Below are 27,580 nucleotides of genomic sequence, written 5' to 3' on the forward strand. Positions count from 1 at the left end.
TCCCAGTCTGGGAATTCTGCCATGGGCGAACATGTTTGAGCCTCCTGCATGATCTCCTGTTGGCCTGCACTCATTGCCATCTGCTAGTCTGGCATCGCTCCTTCTGACAAGGTGGAAGGACCCTTTGGCACCTGTCCTCTCATGAAACCCTTCTTGCTGAGGTGAACAGCCTGCACATGACTGCAAGTGTTGGCACTTCTGCAAAGTGTCTCCACTGAGATGGCAGAGCTGCAGAAGCATTGCAGGATGGCTTTGAGCTTCATCATGTTTTTGTCATGAAGGGTTACATATTCCACTGATGGAGAGAGGGATGTTAGGGGGCTCGTGTGTACAGCTGCCAAAGAAAGATGCTTTCTGAGAGAACCACATCAGCAACATGCAGTGTCGGAACCTCTTGGTAGGTTAGAAGAGCCAGCAGAGTGCATGAGGGAGAGCAAGCAGAGGCTCTGGGATGGGTTCAATCCCAAAGGAGTCAAGGTGCCTGCATTCAAAACTCCGTCCTGTAATGGCAAGTTGAGACCTTGCATGCAGTTAACTGACTGCTCTGCTGCAGGACAGCAAAGAAGGAGATTTTTCTCTTTTTGCCATGGGGCCTTGTTAACAGAGGTAGCTCTGGAGCTTGTAGCCCCAGCAGGAATGAGTGGATGCACAGGTTTCAGGCAGGGAGCTGGAAATGCATCATTCTGTCTGGTGAGATCTGAGGAGCGTTACAGGAGGACAGTGCTTTTTCTATGATGAGCAGCCACTTGCTGGCCTAACAGCACCTGCTTCAGCTTCTGGAGAGTTTTGTTCAGGTTCTCTGGGTGTTTCAGGTGAGCTTCATCTCACCTGAGAGCTCAGTGTTTAATCTGAGCTGGTGCTGTTGGATATGTCTACAGATGAGGGGCCCTGTTGCAGAGATTGACCTTCCTACCCTAAAATGGGTGGACTGAATTGTCCTCTGCGAGTCTCTCCTTGGTTGACAAAGGTAGGAGCCAAGATGCCTAAATTTAATGTGGTGCTACAAAGTGAGGTGAATCCAGCTGTACTTCCATTCTTACTGTATCCCTCCTTCTTGGGAGCTTCTGGTGTATTTGTTTTGCTGCTGTGCTGTTAAGCCTAGGTAGGTGCCGTGGGGTGAGATGCAAAGTAGACTAAAGGCTGCTCTGTGTCATTTCTTTGTGCTGTTGTTTTATTTATTGCTTCCTACAGTAGTTAGCACTCTGCCAGCAGAATTTTGTCCTTCAGCTCTGTAACCAAGTTTGCCTTAAGGTGACTGTTTTGTGGACTGAATGTTGTGGGCTCTGTTGGTTGTAGGTAACCAGCTCTCCAGTGTGCATGGATATGAATGGCATGTCAGTCCCCACCGAGTTCCTGTCCAGGCACAACTCTGATGGAGTCATCACCTTTGTTGACCCAAGGTGCATCAGTGTCATTGGCTATCAGCCCCAGGTCAGTGAGCTGCTGAAGGACATGCTGCTTGTGCATTGAAAACTAAAGCAGCAGAACATGGGATGTTTGTGGCTCACCCCTCGTACGGCAGGCGCCGAACGCCGCTGGTTTTCCTGAGCTGTCCGCTCCTCTGTCAAATGTCCAGCTGTCCCCTTTGCTGCCCCTTGGTACCTTTTACATCTAAACCAGTCCTAACAGAAAGGTGCCTTAGACCTTGAACAGCTTTGCAGTGAGGACATTTTCCATGACAGGAAGTTAGCAGTGCTTGGAGAGAGTTTTATTCCCCCTGCTAATCTGTTGAGCAATACCCAAACAGCATTTACAGAACACAGAATTAACCAGGTTGGGAAAGACCTTCGAGGTCATCAAGTCCAACCTATCACCCAACACCATCTAATCAACTAAACCATGGCACCAAGTGCCTCATCCAGTCACTTCCAGTGATGGTGACTCCTCCACCTCCCTGGGCAGCACATCCCAATGGCCAGTCACTCTTGGAATGGGCAACTTGTAGCATCCATTTGCCTTTAGACTTACATCTGCTCCTCTGAGTAGGAGACTAGTCACAGAGCTGAGTAGAATGATGAAAGAACTCCTGACCACCACAGCTGTCCCTCAGATAACTCTCAACAGCTGCACTTTAGAAGAAATAATTACTGCTCATTTGTTTCTCCCATTAATTGTTATTTTTGGTAGCTTTGTAATAACTGTCCTTACAAAACTAAGTGCCATAAAATGAGCTGTGGTAGAGGCTCTCAATCTGTTCCAAAGGCCATTTCACAGGTAGTAAACAAGTCACTTAAAATGTGGTTTTTAAATGGATATCTGTGCAATGGAACAAATACAGGTCTCTTCCAACCTGGTTTATTCTATTCTACTCTATTCCTTTCCACTCTACTCTATTCCTCTCTATTCTACTCTATTCCTCTCTATTCTACTCTATTCCTCTCTATTCTACTCTATTCCTCTCTATTCTACTCTATTCCTCTCTATTCTACTCTATTCCTCTCTATTCTACTCTACACTACTCTACATATAATGTGGGATAGGATGCCTGCAAATCATTTTGATTCCTCTCCCCACTTCACTGAGCAGTCCCATTAAGGTTGGTAGCCTTGCCCCTGCACTTGCAGATCTGCATGTGGATTTGGGTTGTGGTCTGAGCTTTTTATACAGCTTTGGTTGTTGCTGGTTTTGTTTCTTTTTCCTAGGATCTTCTGGGGAAGGATATTTTAGAATTCTGCCATCCTGAAGATCAAAGCCATCTGAGGGAGAGTTTCCAACAGGTGCTGTTTTCTGCTCCTTTTGTTCTGCCAATTATTTGCTATTTTGTTTGGAGAAGTAGCTTGTTGGTTGGTTTTTTTATTCATTTCAAGGTATTTTTTTCTGTTTTGCAGAAGGAGTAGCAAGAAATGAAACAATTTGTTGATCATTTGCTGCATAAGTGGTAGTTTAAACTGCAGCACCTCTTTTCAGGTTTTCAGAAAGAAGTCACCCAGTGAGACATTGCTGTTTTCCTTTCACAAAACATGAAATGAGTGTTCCCTGCTCAGGCAGAGATGGTTTGGAGATGCCTGTGTAGATCCCACTGTGTGTTCAGTGGTAACCAGAAGGCTTTACCTTCCAAGATGGGCTGTTGAATTGAAGGTGGTTCCACCCCTGTGATGCTGGATTCTTTATGGCCTAAGTTCTCTGCTAGCATAAGTGACATACTTCATATTTTAATGGAGTTGCACCACTTTACATCCACAGAGAATGTGGCCCTTCTGCCTCTTAGGAATAGAAATGCATGCAGAGGTAACAAGCAATACAACACATGGAAGGAGTTACTGCTCTGGAGTTGCTTTTACAGTGGGCCACATTCACATCAGCTCTATCAAAGGCTTTTGCTCCATGGTGCAGCATTTCGTTCCAGACTGATCTGGGACATACAGTAGGAATGCTTTCCCCAGGCCTTCTGCTTGCCCTGGTCTGTTCAGCACCTTCCCTGCTGCACTGCAGTGTGTTTAGCTGACCACTGAGGTCCAGATGATAAAAGTGGTTCCAGATTTTCTGCCAGCAGCCTGTAGTTCAAAGAAGCTATGTTGATCCATCTTGTGTTGGATGCTGAGATGCATTTTCAGCTGTGAAACATGGATGTGAAGTGAGTTTATAATCATCTCTACATCAAACTATTTATTCAAGCATGGCATGCAAAAACTGAGCTTGAAAAGCCTCTCTGGGGAGGACAAGTAAGTGCTGTTCTGTGTCCATAGGACAGCTTGTGAAACTGAGCTCATGGTCTCCACAGAAGTGTGTAAGATGGTGTAAAGTATCTCTGCTCTTCAACTGTTTCTGAACACCCCCTTCCTTCAAGTGGAGAGAATCAGCTCCCTGCTGAGCTACCAGAAAAGACTCTTGAGCAGTCTGTATCCACGTCATGGCCCTTGAACAGACTGAGTTGGAACAGAAGCTGCAGACCTTATAAATTCAAATGTTGGTTCACAGGCAGGAGCTTGTGAGAGTTAGATGCTAGAAGCAGGTCACCACATCAAATCATCTCTGCCCCACCTTAGGGCAAGGTGTGATGCTGCAGCTGAACCTACCTGAACCTAGCCATCACCAGCAGTCTGATCCTATTCCATCTTCTCTCCTCCCTCAGCCTCCTCCTCACCCTCCTTGCTGTCCTGATGCTATGACAGCTGGACTTGCTGGGTAGGCTGGCTGAGGGACTAATAACTGCTTCATGGGACTAGCTTTCAGCTGGTTCAGCTCCCTGAAGCTGTGCCTGAAAAGCGGCAAGAGCACATCTGCTGCTTTTCACTAGTGCCCAAATGACTGACTTCACAAATTCATCCAAAACACACTGACAGAGAGCTGCTGGATAACAACACATCAAATATCCACCTCTGAAGTGATTGCCTGGGGCTCAGAAGAGCTGACTGACATCCAAGTTAATGACTTAGTCCTGACCGTGTTCACTGAGGGGGAGATTAGGCTGTGGGAGGCTGCTGGGGTATCCCTGAACTGGAGAACTTGCTCACTGCTAGGCAAGTGCACAAATGATTTGCTGGATCAGGGACCTACAAGATTTGCTTCAGGTCATGCAAAAAGACAGCAGGGGTGATGCAGAAGGTGCCTGTTCACTCTGCCTGTGCCCAGTCTAGGAGCACAGGGTGCTGTTTCTGTAGCAGGCAGTTCCTTCTGGGTGCCTTTTTGCTGAGCACAGTAGCAGTGGTGCTGGGGCTGTTGTTTCAATCCTCACAAAAAGAAGAAAGAATGAAAAAAAGGCCAAGTAAATAGTTAAGCTCTGCACCAGGTGGTTTTTATTAATACCAAAGAATGTAAGAAAGTAAAGGTTAAACATCAGCTTGCACATTTTTTTGTGTGCTGCCTTGTTTGTGTGCACTGCTTTAAGACAGTTCAGGATTTTCCCACCAGCCATCTTGGTGTCTCGTATTACTGCAGCATTGGTGTTTGCTTAATTCAGGCTTCAGGACAACAGATCACTGCAGTTTGTTTTGTTATTGTTGGGTTGGCCTTAGACTTTATTTTTTTTCCATTAAAAAAAAAAAAAAAGGTAACTGATTTCCAATAAACTCTCCTTTCTCTCTTTTCTCCTAAAGCCCTCTGAAAAGTTGACATTTCTAATGTGCTGACAGCATCAGAATTGGGTTGGTGCATGAGGGAGGAGGGAGGGTTCTGCAGGTTTTGGTCAGTTGCCAGTATCCATCTCAAAAGCTTTTACTTCCTTAGGAAGATAAATTCGTTCATCAGGGTGGGAAAATCAGGCCAGCATAAGATAGTCTGAAGGCCAAGATCAACAACTAGAGTTCAGTATCAAAGGCCCCAGAATAGAGCTGTTTGATATCCAGTGGGATGCTGTGCAGATTGGACACTTCCACACAAGCGCTGTGTTTTGTACCCTGGGTGTGGTAGCAGAAAACTGCTGATTAAAGAGCAGCACTCCCTGAACTCAAAACTACAAAGGCAATTAAAAAAAACACACCCCAAGTTACTTAGCTCAGTTTGATTTTGAGCTTTCCTGGGCATTGCTAAAGCTTTTCAAGTCTCCTGTTCACATTCATTCTGTTTAATCCTGGGTCCAGCTGATCGATTGGAAAAGCAGACCTTTGGGGGAAAAAAAAAAACCCTGGACTGGAGCATTTTTCCTAATCCAATTGCTTGTCAATGAAGACAGGGGATAAATATTGGATTTTTCTACCTTCACAGAATACAGATAGCTAATAAAAAGTTAATTCCAGTGGATAAGGATCAAGAACCCACAATGAGATGTGGCATTTATTTGCAGTAGACCTTCCCTTTCCTTCCCTGAGGCACCCCTGAGATAGCTTGGTGGAAAAGCAATAAAAAATAAACATAGATAGGCCAGTGCCAGCTGAATGACCTGGAACCCTCTGAGTTTTCTTTTGGCTTAGCCCAAGATTGGGAGATAACACAGGAAGTGCAGCTGCAGTTCCAGGGCGCAAGTGTTGCTTCGGGGTGATTCTTTAGATGGCTCTTTCTTGCTCCTCACTTGCTGCCCCCCTATTGACTTCAACACAGCCTGAGTTACCAGAGGTAGAATTTGAACTGAGTGCTGCCAGACATCTGAATTCTTATTCCTAAGCAAAGGGCTGTCCAAGCAAAAAGTCTGCTCTCTGTTTTCATGAATGCTCTGAAAAGGGACAGTGACTTCTTGGCTGCTCTGAAAGCCAGAGGCTTTTCTTATTTAGCACCTTGCCATCATGCAAGTGTTTGGGGACAGGACTCAAAGCAACTGTGTATAGCTTCCAAAAAATGTCATCTTTCTGAAGGGTTCTCCTAAGTTCTGATGCTGCTGTGATTTTGGTGTGGCACATACATGGATTGTGTAGCCAGGTATCCAGGCAGAAAAGCTGGGAGTCTCGAGATGTGGATTCTTTCCTTGTGGGCTCTTGTTTCAGCTGCAGGGTTTGCTATGGTTTGCATAGAGACATCTAAAAGAGCCTCAGTTTGGCTGCTGTCAGTCTCTTGACCTTCCCTGCTGGGATAACAGCACAACCTATTGTATCTCCTGTGTCTGTGCTGCTGTTATGTACAGGCTGGGGAATGGCATTTTACACAACAAAATGTGAAGGCTGAATCCTGAAGGCAATAACTGCGACCATGGAGCAGATACTGCTTACTCAAACTGAGACTCTGCCTGCTGTGTCCATAGCTTTCTGTAATTCAGGTTCCAAAGGCACCAGTTCCTCTCCATTTGCACAGCAAGCAGCAGTCTCCTTAACCTGTGGCACTGGTTTTGCAGGTTGTGAAGCTGAAGGGCCAGGTGCTGTCTGTAATGTACCGCTTTCGCACCAAGAACCGGGAGTGGATGCTCATCAGGACCAGCAGCTTCACCTTCCAGAACCCTTACTCTGATGAGATTGAGTACATCATCTGCACCAACACTAATGTCAAGTATGTGCCTTTCCTTGTGCTCTCCTGGGTGGTTTTGAAAGAATTTGAGCCTTGCTTTTTGCTGTGAAGCACATTCAGAATCTCTGGGCAGCCTGTTTGGAGCTGTGTTTGTTCCCCTGCAGCAGTGCAGCCTGTCACAGGGATTTTCTGCCTCATGGGCTCCCAGTGTAGCTGTTTGTCTGTCTCATTACCCTGTGCTGTTTCCAGGGCCTGGCTGCACTGGGGGAAACGTCACTTATCTGTGATGTCATTAGACAAGCCCATTGATCTCAGTCCAGGCTGCCTTCAACTAGCACAGAGCTTCCAGCAGCAGGCCAGCTGTCCTGATACTGGAGGAAGGTTAGCCTAATTCCTAAGCCAAAGAGAAAATTGAGTGTTCATGTTCATTGTGATCATACCATTCCCTAATCCTGGGAGTCTTCTTGAGCTGTGTCTACTCTTCTGGCCTGTGAAAGCTCACTAGTTACTTCCCACTGAGTGGGAAGAGTTCCTGCTACTCACTTAAGATCTGTTTGATTATCCCCAAGTGTGGGGACAGATCCAGCCCCTTTTTTAAGGGGGGAAATAAATCATCCTGTCTTTGAATTAGTATTTTCTAAATCCTGTCATTGGACCTCCTAGGAGGAGGTCATCCTGGGAGTGGAGTGGAGTTTGTCACAGTGTGAGCAAGCAGAGAGGCTTTTGGAGCCTGCTGAGTTCTGAGCCAGTAGCTGCAGAAGCTAATCTGACCCCAGTAAAGGCATTGCTTTTTACTCTCTGTGTATGTGTTAAGAATATTTCTTCTTTCCAATATAAACTTAAATCTATTTCTAAACCAAAATCAGCTTCTGGTCTGCCCAGAGATTTTATTATTGTTTTTTGCCAAGTTTCTAGCTCAGAGGAAATGATTGGGTTTAAGATCTCAACCTGTTAGGCTGTGTAATGGAAATGCTGAACAAGCAGTCTGCTAGTGGAGATGCATGCTGAGCGCTTCACTTGCAAAACCAAACCCCTGGGGCTCTGGCATTTGAACTTGCAAAGCTGGTAAGTGCCTCTGGGTGTTCTCTTGCTTGCTTTTGTGGGCATGATACATAGCTGGACTGGAAGGGCTCGCTTCACTCACTTGAAACCCAGCATCACAATCATGTTTCTGGTTTTTCTGCATACCCAGAAAAGTCAGACTTAAACAGCTGAACAGCTAAGCTCCCTGCAAAACAAGCAAATGTGCCTTGAAAGCAGACAGCTGAACATCTCCCTGTCTGCACTCTGCATCAAAACAGATATTTGTACATTTCTGCTGCCCCATACTGCTTTTCCAAATAATTTCTATATGCAGAACCAGGCCTGCAAAATAAAAAGCTGCTTAGGAAATCAGTCCCAGGCTGGCTTTATTGTGCTTTGTTCCCAAGAGCCCACAGATCAAAAAGTGGGGCTGCAGACTGGTGTTGACACTGGAAGTGATTTTCTCCAAGCCTTCACTCTAGTGTTCAGCTTGGCATGCAGCAGTACAGTGCTGAATAGGACTGTGCCAGTTTCTGGCTCTTGTAGCTCTCCTGCTAGGTTTGAATAACAACCCAGCAATGTTGACCTAATATGGCAGCTGCCTGCTGCTCCTTTGACAGAGGATGTTCCCTCTCTCCTATCATGGAGAGAATGTTCTGCTCTTGTGGCAAGATGCAACCCATTATATGTCTGCTTCTGAACAGCAGAAGGAATACGTTATTCAAACTGTTCTCTGTTCTCTCCCACTTCTCACATTTGCAAAGGGGACTACTGTAATGTGCTGCTGTTCCTCTCTGCTTCTGGGTTTGGTTTGGGGTTTTTGGTTTGCACCTTTAGGGTCATGTTTTGATTTCTGCTTCCCTAGGTGCCTCGTGGAGGTGTACATCGCGGTAACTGTTGTTTTCCACCTCCTCAGTCAGGTCCTGCTGGGGCTGGATGTTCAGCACTGACCCCAGTGTCTGTGGCCTTCTTGACGTGTTGATGGATGCTCTCAGCTGCTCTGGCTCCAGCAAAGTGCAAGCCAAGCACTTGTGCTGTGTGGTTGTAGGCAGCTCTGCTCTGTCTGTGGCCACGATAACCTAGCCAGGTCCGGAAAATACAGCTCTGAGGCGGCTAAAAAGTCAGCACGGAGTTGTAAAGATAATGGAGCCCAAAGCTGCAGGTTTCAATCAGTTTTTAACTGTGGGTGGTTTAAAGGCACATTCTGTAGGTCTGTGTCCAGCAGTGGCTCCCTGGGCTTGCATTGGTCAGTGAACAGAGGTCCTCCCAGAGGACTGCAGAGGGCACTGCTGGCTCCAGTTCGGGAGGGACTGGGTATTTCTGTGGTGTTGGATTGGTTTGGAGGGGTTTCTTTCTTTCTCTTTCTTTTCCCTTTCTTTCTTTTCCCTTTCTTTCTTTTCCCTTTCTTTCTTTTCCCTTTCTTTCTTTTCCCCTTTCTTTCTTTCCCCTTTCTTTCTTTCCCCTTTCTTTCTTTCCCCTTTCTTTCTTTTCCCCTTTCTTTCTTTTCCCCTTTCTTTCTTTTCCCCTTTCTTTCTTTTCCCCTTTCTTTCTTTTCCCCTTTCTTTCTTTTCCCCTTTCTTTCTTTTCCCCTTTCTTTCTTTTCCCCTTTCTTTCTTTTCCCCTTTCTTTCTTTTCCCCTTTCTTTCTTTTCCCCTTTCTTTCTTTTCCCCTTTCTTTCTTTTCCCCTTTCTTTCTTTTCCCCTTTCTTTCTTTTCCCCTTTCTTTCTTTTCCCCTTTCTTTCTTTTCCCCTTTCTTTCTTTTCCCCTTTCTTTCTTTTCCCCTTTCTTTCTTTTCCCCTTTCTTTCTTTTTCCCCTTTCTTCTTTTTCCCCTTTCTTTCTTTTCCCCTTTCTTCTCTTTTCCCCTTTCTTTCTTTTCCCCTTTCTTTCTTTTCCCCTTTCTTTCTTTTCCCCTTTCTTTCTTTTCCCCTTTCTTTCTTTTCCCCTTTCTTTCTTTTCCCCTTTCTTTCTTTTCCCCTTTCTTTCTTTTCCCCTTTCTTTCTTTTCCCCTTTCTTTCTTTTCCCCTTTCTTTCTTTTCCCCTTTCTTTCTTTTCCCCTTTCTTTCTTTTCCCCTTTCTTTCTTTTCCCCTTTCTTTCTTTTCCCCTTTCTTTCTTTTCCCCTTTCTTTCTTTTCCCCTTTCTTTCTTTTCCCCTTTCTTTCTTTTCCCCTTTCTTTCTTTTCCCCTTTCTTTCTTTTCCCCTTTCTTTCTTTTCCCCTTTCTTTCTTTTCCCCTTTCTTTCTTTTCCCCTTTCTTTCTTTTCCCCTTTCTTTCTTTTCCCCTTTCTTTCTTTCTTTTCCCAAGCTACTCCTCTGGAGCTTCAAACAGCCAGCTTTCCAAGCTTGCTTTTGGTGCAGAAGGACAATGAATAGTTAGGTTCAAATGTCCACTTTGTTCATTGCAGAAAGAGAAAAGAAAACTTCTCTCCCTTTCACTTGGGGGTAGGCATCCAAGAGAAACTTCCTGGAGAAATGAAGCATTTAAGGTTTAGCATTTGTGCTGGGTTTGGCCAAAAAAGAAGAGTTTCCCCACTTGACAAAATCTTCCTGTGTGGCTGGGTCTGTTGGGTTTCCAAAAAGAAATGATTCTTGCAGCCAGTGTTTGTTTAGCATACACCTAGAGCAGCCTTGGAATGAAATCATCTGTCATGGTGCTAGAGAAAAACCTTTGCCTGCATAGAAGGAAGATGCTTCCCTGACCTGGAGGGGAATGTTGGTATTCCACTTTTGTGAGCCCCCATGTCCTGTGCTGCACCTTGTGCATCTGTGAATCCTGACTCTCAGCATTCCAGTCTGGGAGCGAGCTGGCAGAGGCTGCTGCTGGAGGCAGGCTGCTGGGTGAACCAGCCCCTGCCTGTGGGAGAGTTGCTTTCTGCTGGGGATTCTCATGGGCCCAAATACTAAAGGAGATCATCAGTTCTGATAACATTCCAGCCCCTGGTGGTGCCGCTAAAGACTTAGCCTACAGATGGCAAGAGGATCATGAGAAACGATCTGATCCCTCAAGGCCAGTGTGTGACAGACATCCTCACAGGGCTGACTTGGAAATTGTAGGATAAAAGAGGGAGATTTGGACAGTTTGTGCAAGAGAGTTTTACAAGAGAAGCCCCAAGGCTTTTGTTACTCCCTTTTGTCCAAAGCAGGCACAGGAAGTGTGCATGCCTGTCTCACATAAAAATAGCTGGGTAGGGATGCAGTAGTCTTGTTTCTCTCCCACCACAGAGACTGCATTTTAAAGTTCAAGTCCTGGTTTTGGTTACTTTGATGCCTGGAAAGGGAAGGGGTGAGTTCAGTGTTCATAGAGAGCAATGAATTCAGCTGAAATCCTCTCTGGGGCCAAAGGAACTTTCACAGAGCCTTCCCTTTCCCCCAGAAGGCATTTACTGAAGTAAATTTGAACTGTCAAACCCTTCAGATTGATGGGGGTTCCATGAGCTCCTGCAGGACAGGCAGTGCTCAGGTGACCCAGACAATACCTTACTCCTAGGCTGGGTATCCTGGAGAGCCAGGAAGGTTCTTTTTCATTTACTCCTTGAAGCTGTGAAACTGAAATCAAAACCAAGGAAGGCTTTGGGTTTGGTTTCAAAATCAGAAAGCAGGTTGAGTTTTGCCTGAACTGGTAATGAGCTCTGGTTTTGTTGCACCTGTACAAAAATAATAGAATAGAATTGAATTGAATTGAATTGACCAGGTTGGAAAAGGCCTTTGAGATCATCAAATCCACCCTATCATCCAACACCATCTAATTGGCTAAACCAAGCACCCCATCCAGTCTCTTCCTAAACACCTCCAGTGATGATGACTCCACCACCTCCCTGGGCAGCACATTCCAATGGCCAATCTCTCTTTCTGGGAAGACCTTCCTAACATCCAGCCTAAACCTCCCCTGGCACAGCTTGAGACTGTGTCCTCTTGTTCTGGTGATGCTTGCCTGGGAGAAGAGACCAGCCCCCACCTGGCTACAACCTCCCTTCAGGGAGTTGGAGAGAGCAAGGTCTCCCCTGAGCCTTCTCTTCTCCAAGCTAAGCAACCCCAGCTCCCTCAGCCTCTCCTCACAGGGCTGTGCTCCAAACCCCTCCCCAGCTTTGTTGCCCCTCTCTGGACACCTTCCAGCATCTCAACATCTTTCCTAAACTGAGGGGCCCAGAACTGGACACAGGACTCAAGACGTGGCCTGACCAGTGCTGATTACAGGGCAGAATGACCTCCATGCTCCTGCTGGCCACACTGTTGCTGATACAGGCCAGGATGCTACTGGCCTTCATGGCCACCTGGGCACACTGCAGGCTCATGTTCAGCCTACTATCAACCAGTACCCCCAGGTCCCTTTCTGCCTGGCCGCTCTCCAGCCACGCTGACCCCAGCCTCTAGCACTGCCTGGGGTTGTTGTGGCCAATGTGTAGCACCCAGCACTTAGATGGTGACTGCAGAGCCCTGCATGTGTTGAGTGTTCAGTCAGGAAGGCTGAGCAGATGGCAAGGGCCGTGTGTGACAGCAGCCCTAAGCTCTCCGTGGCTGGCTGGCTGGCCCAGGAACTGCTGCATCGCTTCTTTCAGGTTTCAAGCATCATTTGAACTGTTTACACAGAGGCAGCAAACAACAGCAGAAGAATTTAACTTGGCTTTACATTGCAGTGTTAATTAAGTGCAGAATAGCTTATGCAGAGCTCAGTGAAGATAGGAACTGGGTTTGGGAGGCTGCTCCCAAAGTTCAGTGCTGCGAACACAACATGGGAAGGATCTTGTGCTGCAGCTTCGTGAGAACTGGAGATGAAAGATAGAGGAGGGTGAAGGAGCACTAAGCTAGAAGTGCCTGGAAAACAAACACCTAGTGAGTGTGCTGTTTTGTTTGGCTCAGCTGTGTGTGTGGCTGCACCAAGAAAACATGCTTTGTACAGGGCAGCAGAGACCTAATGTGCTGTTTATTGACACACACACCCAGGCTTTGGAGGAAAAACAAATGGAAGGTGTGATGAGCTTCACCTTAACAACAGGAGTGAGGGGTGGGTGCTGCCCACAGGGTGGTATTGAGGAGAACTTCCCCACAGATTGGCCAGAATTAAACTAAATGAAATGACCTCCTATAGTTCTGGTGGAGAAGTATGCATTTGATGTTTGTGAACAAAAACCTTCTTTGCGTTCCAGAGGTAATTTTTAGCAATTTTCTGTTGGCTACAGTAACATGGAAAATCCCTGGCATTCCAGTGACCTGCAGCACTGGCTTCTTTGCATGTTGCTAATAGCACTGAAGTGACTCTGTGTGTCCTGTGTTCTCACACTGTAAGGCTAGCAGAAAGCTTTCTGGCCATCCACTCTGAACTTCTGTTTGTTGCAGGTTACAGATTTTTGTCCAGTTTGCCCAGGAGCCTAGGAACTGGTGTGTGAGCAATGTGTCTCCTGGAAAAGCATCTTAGCCTGGAGAAGAGGAGGCTCAGGGGAGACCTTATTGCTGTCTACAACTACCTGAAGGGAGGTTGTAGCCAGGTGGGGGTTGGTCTCTTCTCCCAGGCACCCAGCACCAGAGTAAGAGGACACAGTCTCAAGCTGTGCCAGGGGAGGTTTAGGCTGGATGTTAGGAACAAGTTCTTCCCAGCAAGAGAGATTGGCCATTGGAATGTGCTGCCCAGGGAGATGCTGGAGTCACCATCACTGGAGGTGCTTAGGAAGAGACTGGATGAGGCACTTGGTGCCATGGTTTAGTTGATTAGATGGTGTTGGGTGATAGGTTGGACTCAATGATCTCAAAGGTCTTTTCCAACCTGGTCTATTCTATTCTATTCTATTCTATTCTATTCTATTCTATTCTATCCTATCCTATCCTATCCTATCCTATCCTATCCTATCCTATCTTCTATCCTTCTTGGTTGCATGGTTTAGTTGGTTGGGTGGTGTTGCATGATAGGTTGGACATGATGATCTTGAAGGTCTCTTCCAACCTGGTTTGGTCTATTCTATTCTGCTCTATCCTATCCCTATTCCTATTCTATTCTGTCAAGGGATGGAAGTCTCTTACTGACCTCAGGAGCTTGTTTGAGCGGTCCCTCACATTGCCATTAGCCTGTGCCCGACATTTGCCATTTGACTTTGTGAAGTAGTCTCTCAGTCTCCTGACCTCTGCTGTTACAGCAGAGCTCTTTGTGTGCCCTATTATATTGCTGTGGTGCAAGATTTCCCAGTGAAGAGGCTTTGCAAACCCAGGGATGTGCCAGGGAAGGGTTTACCCAGGCCTCTGAGAGACGTTGCACCGGCCTCAAACAGGAGGCTGTGGCTGTGCCTTTTTGTGTCTTAACTGGTAACTAAGTCATTTTGTCTCCTTTGCAGACAACTTCAGCAGCAGCAAGCAGAACTTGAAGTACATCAAAGAGATGGGCTGTCATCCTATGACTTATCTCAGGTGACATTTCTCAAGTTGTTCTTTTTGTGCCTCTGATCTTCTCAACTGTAAAGCAGTGGCACATCTCAGCAAAATTAAAAAGACATTGGGACTGTCCCTGAATTCCTCTTCATAAAAACATGATGGAGGGAATTCCCTTCCTCTGTGTATCTCAACAGGTGCCTGTTCCAAGCATACCAGCCAGTGTTCACGAGGGTGGAAAATCTGTGGAAAAGCCTGATGCCATCTTCTCCCAGGAGAGAGATCCTAGATTTGCTGAGATGTTTGCTGGAATCACTGCTTGTAAGTGAATGCCTCTGCTGTTGAATTTTTAACGCTACCTGAAGTCTGGTTATGTGATGTGGAGCACAGCTTCAAGAGAATGAAGAGAAACTACAGCATGGCAGAGAGATTCCTGAGCAGGACTCTTCCTGGAATTTGCCTGTGCCTGGTATTTCTCTTAAAGATGAGGAGTAAATTCAAAGGGGAAGGACAATTTCTGTGCCACCAGAGCTACCTAGGTTTGGTTTCTCTTTTAATTTCAGAGGGGCACCTTAAGCAGTGTTTGGACATGCTAAACACACTGGGCAGGACTTGCCATTTCTGAGCACATATTTTCTGTCTTAGGCAGCAGCTGTGAGTTCATCTCTCTAAATAACCATGGCTTACCAAATTTACCCTGTTTCTTAAGATCAGCCTGCAGATTGTTATCAAGCCATCAGCTTTTGCACTGATGCTTTCAGAGGCAAGTGCTGCTTTGAGGTGCAATAATGTACTGGCCTTCTGGTCAGCTGAGGCCAACTGTTACCAGTTGGTGAGTCCTTGCTCTTTTCCCCACAGCATTTGAACTTGTTGGCAAGCTCTCTGGAAGAGTGATGGTAGCCTCAGAAATAGAATGTCCTTCTGTATTTTGTCAAAATGACTCTGAGGACAGAGTCCTTACTACTGATTGCCCTCACTAAAGGATTTCCCATTCCTCTTCTGTGAGGTAGCAGCCAACTTGTCAGCTGAGCAGACAGCCCAGACTCAGATGAGCCCCAGCCTATGCTGCCTGCTGCTCTAACAGACAGAAGTCCCTGAAAGGACTGGCAGCTGAAGAGGAGGCATTTGAAGTGTATCTGTAGGAAAGCAGGCTCATGAATTGCACAGCTCATGGAAGAAGTTGTTAATTGTTTATTGTCCTGAGCTGTCCTCACTGCAGAGGAGGAGTTCTTACACTCCTTTTAACCAAGTCGACGTGCAAGGGTCACACAGCGCAAGGAGGAAACAACCCACAGGCTTTAGCTCCTGGGGTGCTGGGAGGTGACCTCACTGCATTGGTTTCTTATGTCTGGCTTGGCCTTTTCAACTGGAGAAAGCTCTGTAACTGCAGGATAGACTTGATCTTCTGTCCCCTATTGCTATGACTTCTCTGTCCTTCTTGTCCATCCTTGTCTGTCTACTCTTAACAGTGAAGTCAACAACTGAGGCCATAAAAGGGGTCAGTTGGAAGGTAGGAAGACTCCAGCCCTAAACACCACAATATGTTTTTCCAAGCAAGAACATCTTGTTTTGGGGCTGATTTATTGGCTCTTTTTCAGGGAGCTCTCAACTGTTTGTGGGGAGGGCTTGGGGTTAAGGGTCTAGCATGCCGTGGGCTAGCTGGGAGGTTATGTTCTTGGAGATGCCATTTCTCTTTTCATTCTTATCAATGTACAGGCTATGCTTTTTTTGGGCCATTCCCCCTGTCTGAATTTCTCCTGGGAGCTGTGATCAAGGTCTCTGAATGATAAAAAGAGCTAGTTCACAGTTAGAGATGAGAGAAGCTGTCCAAAACCAATATTGACAGACCTGCGTGCTGCCTGCAAGCCATTTGCATTATGTGGGTCCCCGGCCTCGTTCTCTGCTGTGCTCTGTACAAACACAGCTCTCATAGAGGGAGGTTGTTGCCACAATTGCATGCAGTGACCACACATCATTAGGAAACAAAGGTGGGGAAAGAAAGCCACTGATTCATGCAAGTACCTTGAAGCATGAGATGATGTGCTTACAGAGATCTTCATTCTGTAGGCAGAAGCAGAGGTCCTGCCTGGAGAAGGGCAGATCACTGACCAGGACAGTGATGGGGTGCAGAGACAAACAGCTCTAAAGGTGCAGGCAAAACACACACAAAATAAAAGGCTTTCAGTCCTGTACCAGAGGTGAGAGCAGAGAGTTGTGTGTGCAGTCCTGAGTGGGAGCACAGCAGGAAGAAAGATGTGTGTCAGATTCAGAGGGTGAAGAGCATTCCGTCTGACTCAGCAAAGGGATTTGAAAGCTGGTTTAGCTGTTTGAGATTAGTTTAGCTGTTCCCTTTGCCTTGGCCTCACCCCCCCTGGTAACTGCCATGGCAACTCTGCTGCACTTGAGGAATTCCAGTTCATTTAGGGTACTCTCAATTTGGCTGGTGAGTTGTTCTCAAATATCTAAAGTACCCACAAGGGTTTGGCTCAGTCTCTTCTAGCCCTGAGAGTTTGGTATCCCTGCAGAGGGTGGCCTTAGGAAATGGGACCTCTCATTGCTGCACAAAATGGCACACTCATCTGTTCTCCTTAGAGGTAGCCCAACCCATTCTCAGTTCTTCCTACTACACAACCTTCTTGAGACCTTGTCCTCATTTCTCCTTGTTCCTTTAATAGGAGAGCATAGGTTTGCAGCCCATAGTGTCTGTGTTGGGCAGCATGTAGCCAGTGAGGGATTTCCACAGATTTCTACACTGCAGAGGAAAAGCAGTGACAGCTTGCAGGAGTGCCATGCACACTGCTCCTCCAAGGCTCATGTGAGCTATTTTGGGGTGACTTTGGGGGCTTTTTGTGAAGGTGAGCTTAGGTTCTTGTGGGAACATAAAGCGAGAGCTTAGATAACAGGGAAGGGCTGCTGTGTGTTGGAGATCTTTGGTGAGCCACACTCACAGGGGCTCCAAAAGCTGGGGAAAACTAAAACCCACTTCTGTTCCTTGTGAACTGAGTTGGCCTTTTGCCCAGAAGAGCACCTTGTGAAATGAGTGGGAATCTGAAAGGAGCAGAGGGGAAAATGAAGAGGCAGGCCTGACATCTAGGTCTGGCAGAGGTGCAGAGAAACAGATGACTGCAAAGCCATCAGCAAGCTGTGCAGTGCTTTGTGCTTGGAGCAGGTAATAAGGGAAGATGAGGGAAGCACATGATGGTGGAGCAAGCCTTTAAACTATTGGAAGAAAAGCAGTAGTAGTGAGGCTTCCCTGGGCTGTGCAATGATCCAGTGCCAGAAAATCAAACTAAGGCACCAAATGGCACTGTTCAACCAATCTGGTTTCATTCAATTAGAGGCTGATCTCCAGTTGCCACAGTAAGAGTGGACTATAAAAGTTAATGGCATCTCCATGTGTGTGGTGTTCACTACACTAATCTGTCTTACACCCCACTGGGATGTTTGCTCCCTTAAGCCACATACAGGACAGCAAAATCCGTAGGAGACCAGTGCTTTGTCTTGCTGAGGCACTCAGAAGCAAAGTGAGATTGAGATGCAGGAAGGGGCTGAAGAATCACTCAGGTGTGCAGGGGGTCACCTGGATCTGCAGTCATGCCACCAGGCTGCCTGGGAGGGTCAAGCACTACTCTCTGGTTGTCCTGGGGGGAAGCAGGTGGTCAGCTGGTTAGGATGGGACTCTTGCACACCATTCCTAGGGATGTTTAGCCCAGCAGTATGTAGGCTTCCAGCTGCTCCCTCAGTGCAAAGAGACTAAAATAACAGCAGCAGAGCATCTTCTGGAGCCAGAAGCATAGCCTGCCTGAGGCCATCCCCAGGAAGGCCGCAGAGGAGCACCTGCATCAGACCATCTTCAAGCCGGGGTGGTTTGTGTGATGTTCCTCCATTCTCCCAGGCAGGCTCTCCCCTCTTTCTTCCAGAAAACCTTTGTTCCTCTTTCCAGTCCATAGCAGGATCTTGTGCAATCCTTGCCTCAGCTAGAGCCAGTCTGTGTCTCCCATTCTCCCTGCTGCCTGCCTGATCAGGAGTGGGCACAGAGGAGGTCTGGGCTGTGTGGCTGGGGGACATGTGCCAGTGCTCTGTTCCATGCAAACAACAGCATTTGTGAGGTGCAGCCTGGGAAGAGGGTATGAAGTAGATACAAACCAGCTGTGCCTCTGGTTTCACCCTGGGTTGACACACAGCCCTCCTGTGTCATTCTCAGTGTGTTCCACAGGGCTGCTTCATACAGCTTGGAGAAGCCCCTGCTGTGTGTGCACCTTGAATAACTCTGCCTTCCTTTTCTCATCCCCTAAACTTTACTTTCCCTGTGATTTATTTTTCTTTTGCAGCAGATAAAAAAATGATGGCCTCAGCATCCACAGCAGGAAACCAGCAGCTCTACTCACAGGGAAGCCCCTTTCAGCCAGGGCATTCAGGAAAGACCTTCAGGTACGGTAGTCCAGATCCTGGATTTAACAGCTTCTGTCCAACAGTGGGAGACCTTTCCCCTTTGACTGGTGGAATCAGGACTGACCTAAGATGCAAGGGCTTTCTTTGCATGACTGAGCTTTGCTTTGTGCACACCCCTACATGATGCCTTACAGCTGAGATGATTTGGATATCTCTGTTAAAAGTAGTGGCTGGTAAGTAGCTACTTGTTGCTGTGATGATGTAATTGGAAAGAAACTAAGCAGCAGCAACAGATTGTGAAGGGAAATAAATCTGAGAGGTGCTGGGGCAAGCCCAGAAATCTGAGGAACATTCAACCAAGCTAGGAAGCTGCAAAGGTTTGTTTTGCTCTTACACTGTCAGTACTTCTTCAGGCTGCCTTGAAGGGCATTGGTGTGGACACCTTGTTATAGGGAACAGAGGGATGCTTCTCCATAGTCCCTGGTGTGGGCTGACACCTGGGCATGGAAAGTTCAAGGCAGCTCCCACATGTGCATAGGATGGTGATCTGGCATCTTCTGAGGCATTTCAGTTATTCCCAGGTGTGGTGTTGCCTGCCTGCTGGCAGTAGAGAAGTTGAAGTTTGCCTTCATTTCCATTCACTTCCTGAGAGCAGGCAATGGAGGCTCTGTTGGCCTTGGTGCCTTTTATATCACTGTTCTGGGATTGTCATACTGGAGTTTTTCATCTGGTGTAGACAAACCAAGGTTGTGAAAGTGAAGGAGCAGCCCTTCAGGGGCTGGCAGTTCCAAGAACTGGAAAACATCTGCAGAAGATAGTTTTATTTGAAACCAATGTATTCTTAGAGTTGTTCTTGCTAATAATCTCAGTAAGAAGCAATAAAACCCCTCTGTGTGTTTTGTCAAATTAAAGCCAAGAATGACTTGAGGGAGGATATGACTGTAAATGAAAATGTCTTTTAATTGGGTCTTGGCTCTTGCTGAATAGTTGACTTGCCACCTTGGGCTTGGGGGGTGTGTTTTGGTTGTTTCTTTTGTTAAGTCTTGATGTTTAACTGCAGCTTTTTTCCTTACTGCTGCATCAAGCAATTACACATCTCCAGCATTGCCACCCTCAATGACCTGTCCTCCCTGAGTGCTCTCCAGGCTGGTCCATTCAGTCCCTGCACCTGGGCAGCCTTTAGGCACTGTTTTACAGACCCCTGGTTTCAAAGGACATGTTCTGGATGCAGTCCAAGCCCCTTCAACGATGGGATTTGCCAGCCCAGCTGGGAAGGTGTTAGCAGTAGGGCCAGCTGCTGTGTGCTTCTGAGTTCAGCCACACTGAGATGGACTTTCTGGTCCACATAGCCCTCTTGGAGACTCTCTGGTAGTGAAAAAGAAAAAGGAAATTTGGAGAGCAAAAAAAAAAGGGGAGGAGGGGAGAGCAAAGAAATTGTACAAAGACTTTCCAAACACACACTTTGCTTTTAGGCAGCTTAACAGAGAATAACAGCTCCTATATTCAGATGCCTGCCATGTTTTGTTACCACTCTGGGAGGGATTTTTCCTGTTCTCAGAGGATTCAGAGCCTTGCACCCTTTCTGCTCAGCCTTGTTTACTGCTTTTCCCAATCTGCTCTCTCCTTTCTCTGTAGAATGATTGTGCAGATAGACAATGGTGAAGGGGACTGGAGAGAGGAGCAGGCTGTTGCAGTGGATGCACAAAGGCATTTTCAGATGTTGAGTCCTCATTGATACTCATTTCTATGGCATGTGAAATAAGAAATATGTGGGTTTATATATATAAAGCTCATTCCCAGTGTGTGGTCATAGATTTCCTTGTTCAAGACTTGCATGAGAACCAAGTGGTAAAGTAGAGCAGTCCCTCGTAAGAATTTACTTCCCATTACAGATTTCTGGGAACTTGCTCTGTAATGAAGTTCAGTTAGAAGAAAACAGCTAACTTACAAACAAATTCCTTTGGAAACAGTTTGCTGCTTGCTGTAACTCCAAAGCTGTTACAGGAGTTTGACTTTTTGTCTTGATTGTCCCTGTGTGTAACTGCATGCTCCTGTTAAGCAGTTGGTGAGGATAGGAATTAAAAGCTCCACAATTTAATCTGGCAGCAACACACACACTTCTTCATTTCCCAGGCAAGAAACTAATTAAGTACTTACTAGTAGCATCTTTTCATGTATCTTAATTTAGGGTGGCATTTATGCAAATGCTTAAATACTTCTGACTTTAAGCACAAATTTGAAGTGAAGTAGCTGCTTGGATACTCTCTGCAGGCAAGGGGTTTTAAATGCATTAAATAATAGACTAGTGGGGAGCTCAGTGTTCATGCACCACATGTTAGCCTGAACTGATTCCTGCAAGCCCTTTCAAAGAGACTGGAGAAACCTAACTCGCAGTCATTTTGCCTCTGTCGGAGCTGACATTTTAGCCTGCCAGTGTGGTTCCCGGTTTTGGGGTGCTTTGGAGTAATTTGTTCTCAAGACAGACTGAGCAGTTAGCTTCCATGTGGGATGCTGTTTGTGCATGGAGAGTGTATCCTGCAGCTGAGGCACCCTTTCTGTCCCCCTAGCTCCTCTGTGGTGCACGTGCCCGGCGTGAACGACATCCAGTCCTCTTCGTCCACAGGCCAGAACCTGACACAGATCTCTCGCCAGCTGAACCAGGGCCAGGTGGCCTGGACCGGCAATCGCCCGCCGTTCCCAGGACAGGTACTGATCAAAGGTGGTTTACTGCCATGCCCACTAAAGATTTGCAGTCTCTCTGCTTGGGGTAGCAAACCCCATTTCTGTTCACTGTACTTGGTCATTAGCCTTTGTGGTCAGAGAGGAGTAGTCCCCCTCCTTGGCAGGTGGCAATGACTTAGCTGCCCTGTGCGTGCCTGCATTTAGTTTGTGACAGTGTTCATGAGAGTGGCAGTGGCCATGCTGCCATAAAGTCCAGTGGAAGGTCTCAGGCACTGAATGGAAGTGCTGTGATGCTTTAGTGGTAAGCCTGCCAAGACCTTGCACCCAGCACTGTTACCCACAGTCAGCAGCAGTTATCAGACAAGGGTGCAAACAAACCTAGGCATGGATTCAGAGCAGAGGCTGCTCAGCTCACTGCCCCTCCATTGGTGCTGCTCACACTTTGCTCTGTGCACATCCTTCCAGGAGATGCCCTGCACTCAACAGTGTTAGCCCAGAAATTACCTCTGGTTCTGTAACAAGAAAAGAAAACTGGTCTGAAACTCTGTTAAAGACAAAGAATATGAAATGCTCGTGTTGGTGCTGTCATTCGTGGGGCTGTTAACCACTCCTGGCTTTCCTTTGTTAGGTAGAAAGAATGACACCAAATAATTCTTCAGTCACTGAATTATTTCCCTGTTACTGTTTCCAGCCCTCAGTGTGCCCTGGTTACTCTGTCACACCTGTTCAATGAAATCCAGTTGTAACACTGACTGTTAACAGTACAGGGTGTGCTAGAGATGACTGAAAAATGCTCCCTCCTCTTGCTGTGCAATTCTGTCCAAGTCAGCAGAGTGCAGGCAAATTGGAATTCACTCACCCATCGTAAATGAAGTAAAACAGAGCCTTGCAGGAGCTGACACACCATGCTCTCACTGGCATTATGGAAGCCTTCAGAAATTTAGCTTGGAACTGAGCTGAAGACTTCACAGCATCTTCAGCATGTTATGTGCCTGTTGGGATCTGTTTTCCTCCCCCAGTTCCCCTCCATTTGTCCAAGGGAACAGTTTCACTTGAGTGCATTGATTGCCAATAGCAGTGCACATGGTTAGAAGGATCCAGAGATGTAATCACCTTTAATTTCTATTTGTGGAACTGGTTGGGCAGGGAGTTTTTCTTGGAACTGCTGGAAATGGTTCATAAGCAGATTCTGTCTGCAGCATTCTACATGGCTGTAGCACAGGACTTTGGATGAGCCACTTCAGCTCCCTTGGCCTCACTGTAGGTATTGTCCATGTCTCAAAGCAGTCTGCAGTGTTTATTCATCTCTGTCACAATCTTGGAGAATCATTGATGAAGCCACTATGTAGATGAAAATACCAGGAAGGTGGTTTTAATGCCCTTGAATCAACTCAGCAGCCCAGTTAAAGCAAAGTTGGACTTTTTCTTCCCTGTTCCCAGGACTGGTGACTCACACTCCCTCCCAAGCCTTTCACAGGGCAAAGGAACTTTGCTGTCTGTGCCTTCTTAGGCAATAAAAGAAAGCAGCTTACTAGCTTTGAAACGTTTTTGGCCCTTCAGCCCCAGGCACTGGAAACTCTGGTCATCTGGGGATTGCATGTGTTCTACCAGACAGCTTACTCTGGCACCGCCAAAGCAAAGCACCTGCCAAAGGGAGGCAAATGCGTTATACCTGCTCAGGGTGTAACAAGAGGGGAAGGAAATGCTGTTTCCCAGATAGCTCTGATATTGAGTACTTGTGAGTTAATCAGCAGGAGAGCCCTAGCTGCGTTTGCCAGGAGTGCAGCGTGGCTGGGGCAGGAGCGCCGTGCCGAGGCACCGCCGCACCGCTTGCTCGGCCTTTGCCCGAACGAAACAGTGCCTCACTGAGAGACTGGAGGTGGACAGCCTTTTGGTTTCGTCCTTCATTGGCTTTTCCCAACCCCTTCAGTAGGAAACAACATCCTTACAGATGGGAATAGAGAAGCTTGGGGAGAAATTATGACTGTGCTTATCCCAAGAAAGGTTGGACCAGACGATCCTTGGAGGTCCCTTCCAACCTGTGTTCGAGGATTCTAAACACAAGGGCTGCTGTGCTGCTCAACAGTAAAACTTCTTTTACCCCTTGTTCCTCAGCAAATTCCATCGCAGTCTGGCAAGGCTCAGTCATCTCCCTTCGGGATTGGGACAAGTCACAGCTACCCGGCCGACCCGTCGTCCTACAGCCCCCTGTCCAGCCCAGCCACCTCCTCCCCCAGCGGCAATGCCTACTCCAGCCTGGCGACGCGCAGCGCCGGCTTCGGTAAGCTCTGGCTGCTGCCGCGCAGCCCCCTGCACGTCAGCGTCTCTGGTGGTGGCCTCAGCACAAAGCCTCCAGCCTGTTCTTTTCGTGGGTTGATGGGGAAGCCCAGGAGGTAAAAGAACTTTGCTTTGCCCTCTTGAGCACAGAGGACAGAGGAGACCTTATTGTGGCCCTTCCAGGATCTTAAGGGGGCCTACAAGAAAGCTGAGGAGGGGCTTTTGGGACTTTTTAGGGTGTCAGGTAATGATAGGACTAGGGGGAATGGAGCAAAAATAGAAATGGGTAGATTCAGATTGGATGTTAGGGAGAAATTCTTCCCCATGAGGGTGGTGAGAGACTGGCACAGGTTGCCCAGGGGTGTGGTGGAAGCCTCATGCCTGGAGGTTTTTAAAGCCAGGCTGGATGTGGCTGTGAGCACCCTGCTGTAGTGTGAGGTGTCCCTGCCCATGGCAGGGGGGTTGGAACCAAATGATCCTTGAGGTCCCTTCCAACCCTAATGATTCTCTGATTCTGTGAGAGAAACATGTTACCTCCATGGTGCACCTCCTCCACATAGGCCAGGCTTCAGAAAATTGAGCTGTTTCATGGCAGGAGAGCACATTATGTGTTGGCAAATGATGTCATGAAAGATTCCAAGTTGCTTACATCACTGGCACACATCCTCTCAATTTGTGGTCAGCAGGTTCAAGCAGGTTTTACTTCTCAGGAGAACACTTAAATGGCACAAATCCACATTCTTTTCATTTTTGAACTTTCCTGCCTGCATGGTGATGTCCTCCTGCCCAGAGATGGCTTGTTGGACTCTGGCTAGACAGGATGGTTTTGTGCCTTTGCTGCTACTAACCTCATCAGAGTAGGTGCCGTATCTTGCAGTTGTTTTCTTCTCCTATTACATCCTGATTCAGTGGCTTTCAGACCATGACTTAAATGGGTGACCCCTTAGCAACTTTCTGCATTCCAACAGCAAAATAATATTCAAGGGTAAAACCAAATATGGATTCCTCAGTGATAAGCACCCATGGGGTCCATGAAAAATGCTGCTGGCTCATAACAAGGTGCAATTCTAAGCAGCATAGGTAGCAGAGTTGTTTTTCTCTTGTTCCCTGAGAACAGACTTGATGCAGAGCTGCTGCAGCTCAGCCTCGCTGAGCTCAGACCTGTGCCGTGTTGCTTGGGAAAAGGCAGCTCTTCCCACAGAGCTGATCCATGCCTCCATTTCCACCAGGCTTTGTACAGTTGTTTATGAGACAGCTTTGCATTTCAGGCCTAAGCTACTTGGCAAGAACTCTCTCACCTAATGAGAAACATTTCCTGACCTACATCAGTTTGGATGCTATTAATAACACAGCCTTCACAGGGACAAACCTCTTGAACCTCCGGCTGGCAGCAACCACTCTGCTGAGAAGCAGCAGCATTTGCCTCACTGAGTTAATTTCAGTGTGTTGTTCTGAGGGGGAAAAAAAGAGTAATTGATAAACACAAGAATCACAAACAACCCCACAACCAACCCCAAAACCCAGCAAAACCTTTGCAGCATTCTCTTGAGGGGTAACTTCCCTGAGTTTTCTGGCCCGCAAATGGCTGCAGGGTTTCTGAGTCAGCTGAGTTACTGGTGGCTGTAATGTCAGTGAGGAAGAAGCTGTGATCATCTACTTCAGATGTGACAGAAGCACGTCACCACAGCCTGCTCCTTCCCCTGTGGAATGCCCAATGGATCTGTTTTGCATGGTTCACTGGTAGCCAAAAGGATTGGATTAAGCAAATGTCTGTATTTTCTGAAGCCATCACTGAGAGTAGTGGCTGATTTGCCATCACTGAGTCTTGGTTATCAGAAACCTTAACACACATGTGGAAACTTGGCACCCTTGGCATAGGGCACTGATAACTGGAGAGTACCAGATCTACCCAGCTTGATTCTCTACAGTGAGGGAGAAATAGGCAAAAATGGTAAGAGTGGTTGTGTAGGGGCAAAAAGAGGGGAGGAGAAACAAAGAGGAGAAAATGTTTGGAGGAAAAGCATAACCCTGGTGGCAAGCTTTCTAAAATGCTAATTCTTAAAAGGAGATGCTGGAAATAACTGGAAGAAAATGGTCCCAGAACTGTGTACCCTGGGGGCTAGTCTATAGAAATGTCAGGCTGAATGGAGTCAGTCTGAGTGTGATCTGTGGCTGCACTCAGGTAAAGTGTCTGTGTGATAAGTGACCAAATTAACCTGGGCACTGTGGGGTTTTCTGGTAGACTAGTTAGAAGAAATCCATCTCCCTGCAATCATCATTTTAAGTGTGTTTACCATCAAACTGTGCTGTTTACATTACTCTATGTGAAGTTTCAATGGCCCCAGACTTTTAAGAAGCCATCACCCTAATGCCAGGACAATAATTTGCTGTAAGCCACATGTTAAATAAATCATTTTGCAGCTGGAATAAGGGAGGGCAAGATGGCTCAGCAGACAACACTCTGCATTTGGTAGAGCAGTGGCTGCATCTAGCACAGCAAGGCTGTAGTCTGTTGATCTTACTGGTTTTACATCTGCTTTATGTGCTTCTTCCACCAGCAGGTAACTGTGCAGCCAGTGCTCTGCAGGGCTTAATCTTTCAAAGAGAAAGAGCCTTCAGATGGTGCAGTTTTCAAGTCAAATGTCAAATATTCCCTATTAGGGGCTAAAAAGTGGTGGGAGAATGCTTGAAAATTGTCTCCCAGTGCCTGGTTTATGGTGTGCCTTTGGCTGTTAGCCATTCATCTGCCGTGTCTGTGCAGCTGTAGCAATGAGCTTTGCTCTGGGCTTGGCCCCCACCCTGCAGTTGGGGCTGAAACTGCCTTCAGCTTCCAGCCTGCAGGGGCAGGGCATGCAGGGTGTCACTTGGGGGCTCTTTGCTAAGATCCGTTTGCAAGCACAGGCACTGATGGGTGAAGCCTCAGAAGCAGACAGGCTTTGTGAAGGAGCTGCTCTCTGACTTGTGCCCTTTCTCCCCCCGGCCAGCTGAAGGTGGCCAGAGCAGCAGCCAGTTCCAGGGGAGGCCTTCGGAAGTGTGGTCGCAGTGGCAGAGCCAGCACCACAACCAGCAGAGCGGCGAGCAGCACTCGCACCCACAGCCCAGCCAGACCGAGGTCTTCCAGGTGAGGAGGGCTCAGCCAGCCCAGAGGGCAGCCCTTGGGCAGCTGCTCCCTGAGCTGAGGAGCCACAGCTCTCAGTGCCCGGGGTGCCGGCACTGCTATGGGTTTGCACTGCTGTGGGCTGGCATTAACTACAGTGGAGATGGTTTTGTTGCCTGCACCTTGCACTTAAGCCTTCTGTCTTTTCCACCTTATTTGTCTAAGCTTTGGCCTCCCCTGGGTCGCCCCTGCAGGGTGAGCAGGCAGCAGTTTGTGGCTGGGTGCCGTGGCAGCGGGTTTCACTGTGGTCTCTCCTTGCCCCGCAGGACATGCTGCCGATGCCGGGGGATCCGACGCAGGGCACCGGCAATTACAACATCGAAGACTTTGCTGACCTGGGCATGTTTCCACCGTTTTCTGAGTAGCTTGCCGAGCAGAGATGGAAGTTCTCCTCCACGGCCATTTCGGTGTCAGTTTGGCTCTGCTGTTCCCCGTGTTGCGTCCCTGTAGAAGCTCCTAAAGCCGAGGACACGTCTGTGATGCTCGATAGCGGCGTAGGCCTTGCTCTCTCCTCCTCGGGGGTGCCTCAGTGCTGACAGAGGAGCTCCAGCGCTGCTTAGTGGTCCTTGACAGCTCCATCTTGATTTGTGTTCTCTTTTGATTTTATTGGCATCTACCTCAGAGATGAAAAACTTTGCCTGACTTAAAACAAAACACAAACCCAACAAAAGGAAAAAAAAAAAAGGAAAGAAAGAAAATTTTCTATCTCTGAGTCTTAACTATTTGAATGTGACCAATAGCTGCTGTTCCTTGAAGGGTCGTTCTGCAATAGCTGAAGAGGTAACACAGACTAACAGAGAGGTGGGTAGGGTCTTGCTACAGTGCCTACCACTCCCATTTCGATGCCTTGCTGTAAGCTTGAGTTTTCTGGGAGCAGACAGAACCTTC

The 27,580-nt window shown here is 47.3% G+C and overlaps 1 protein-coding gene across 5 annotated transcripts in view; it reads left to right on the top strand.

Annotated features, from left to right (window-relative positions):
• ARNT2 (aryl hydrocarbon receptor nuclear translocator 2) overlaps window positions 1-27,344 on the top strand; it is a 99,206-nt gene extending 71,862 nt beyond the window's left edge. For all 5 annotated transcript variants that reach the window (XM_054168968.1, XM_054168969.1, XM_054168966.1 and 2 more), the window contains 10 exons: window positions 1,297-1,431; window positions 2,643-2,717; window positions 6,701-6,852; window positions 14,151-14,223; window positions 14,382-14,505; window positions 18,516-18,615; window positions 21,144-21,282; window positions 23,374-23,539; window positions 26,520-26,656; window positions 26,959-27,344. In XM_054168968.1, the coding sequence (XP_054024943.1) occupies window positions 1,297-1,431; window positions 2,643-2,717; window positions 6,701-6,852; window positions 14,151-14,223; window positions 14,382-14,505; window positions 18,516-18,615; window positions 21,144-21,282; window positions 23,374-23,539; window positions 26,520-26,656; window positions 26,959-27,057 (1,200 nt within the window). In that variant the 3' untranslated portion in view covers window positions 27,058-27,344. The remainder of the gene's footprint in view (window positions 1-1,296; window positions 1,432-2,642; window positions 2,718-6,700; window positions 6,853-14,150; window positions 14,224-14,381; window positions 14,506-18,515; window positions 18,616-21,143; window positions 21,283-23,373; window positions 23,540-26,519; window positions 26,657-26,958) is intronic.
• The last annotated feature ends 236 nt before the right edge of the window (window positions 27,345-27,580 follow it).

The sequence above is a fragment of the Dryobates pubescens genome, chromosome 17, assembly GCF_014839835.1.
Source record: "Dryobates pubescens isolate bDryPub1 chromosome 17, bDryPub1.pri, whole genome shotgun sequence".
Classification (NCBI taxonomy): domain Eukaryota; kingdom Metazoa; phylum Chordata; class Aves; order Piciformes; family Picidae; genus Dryobates; species Dryobates pubescens.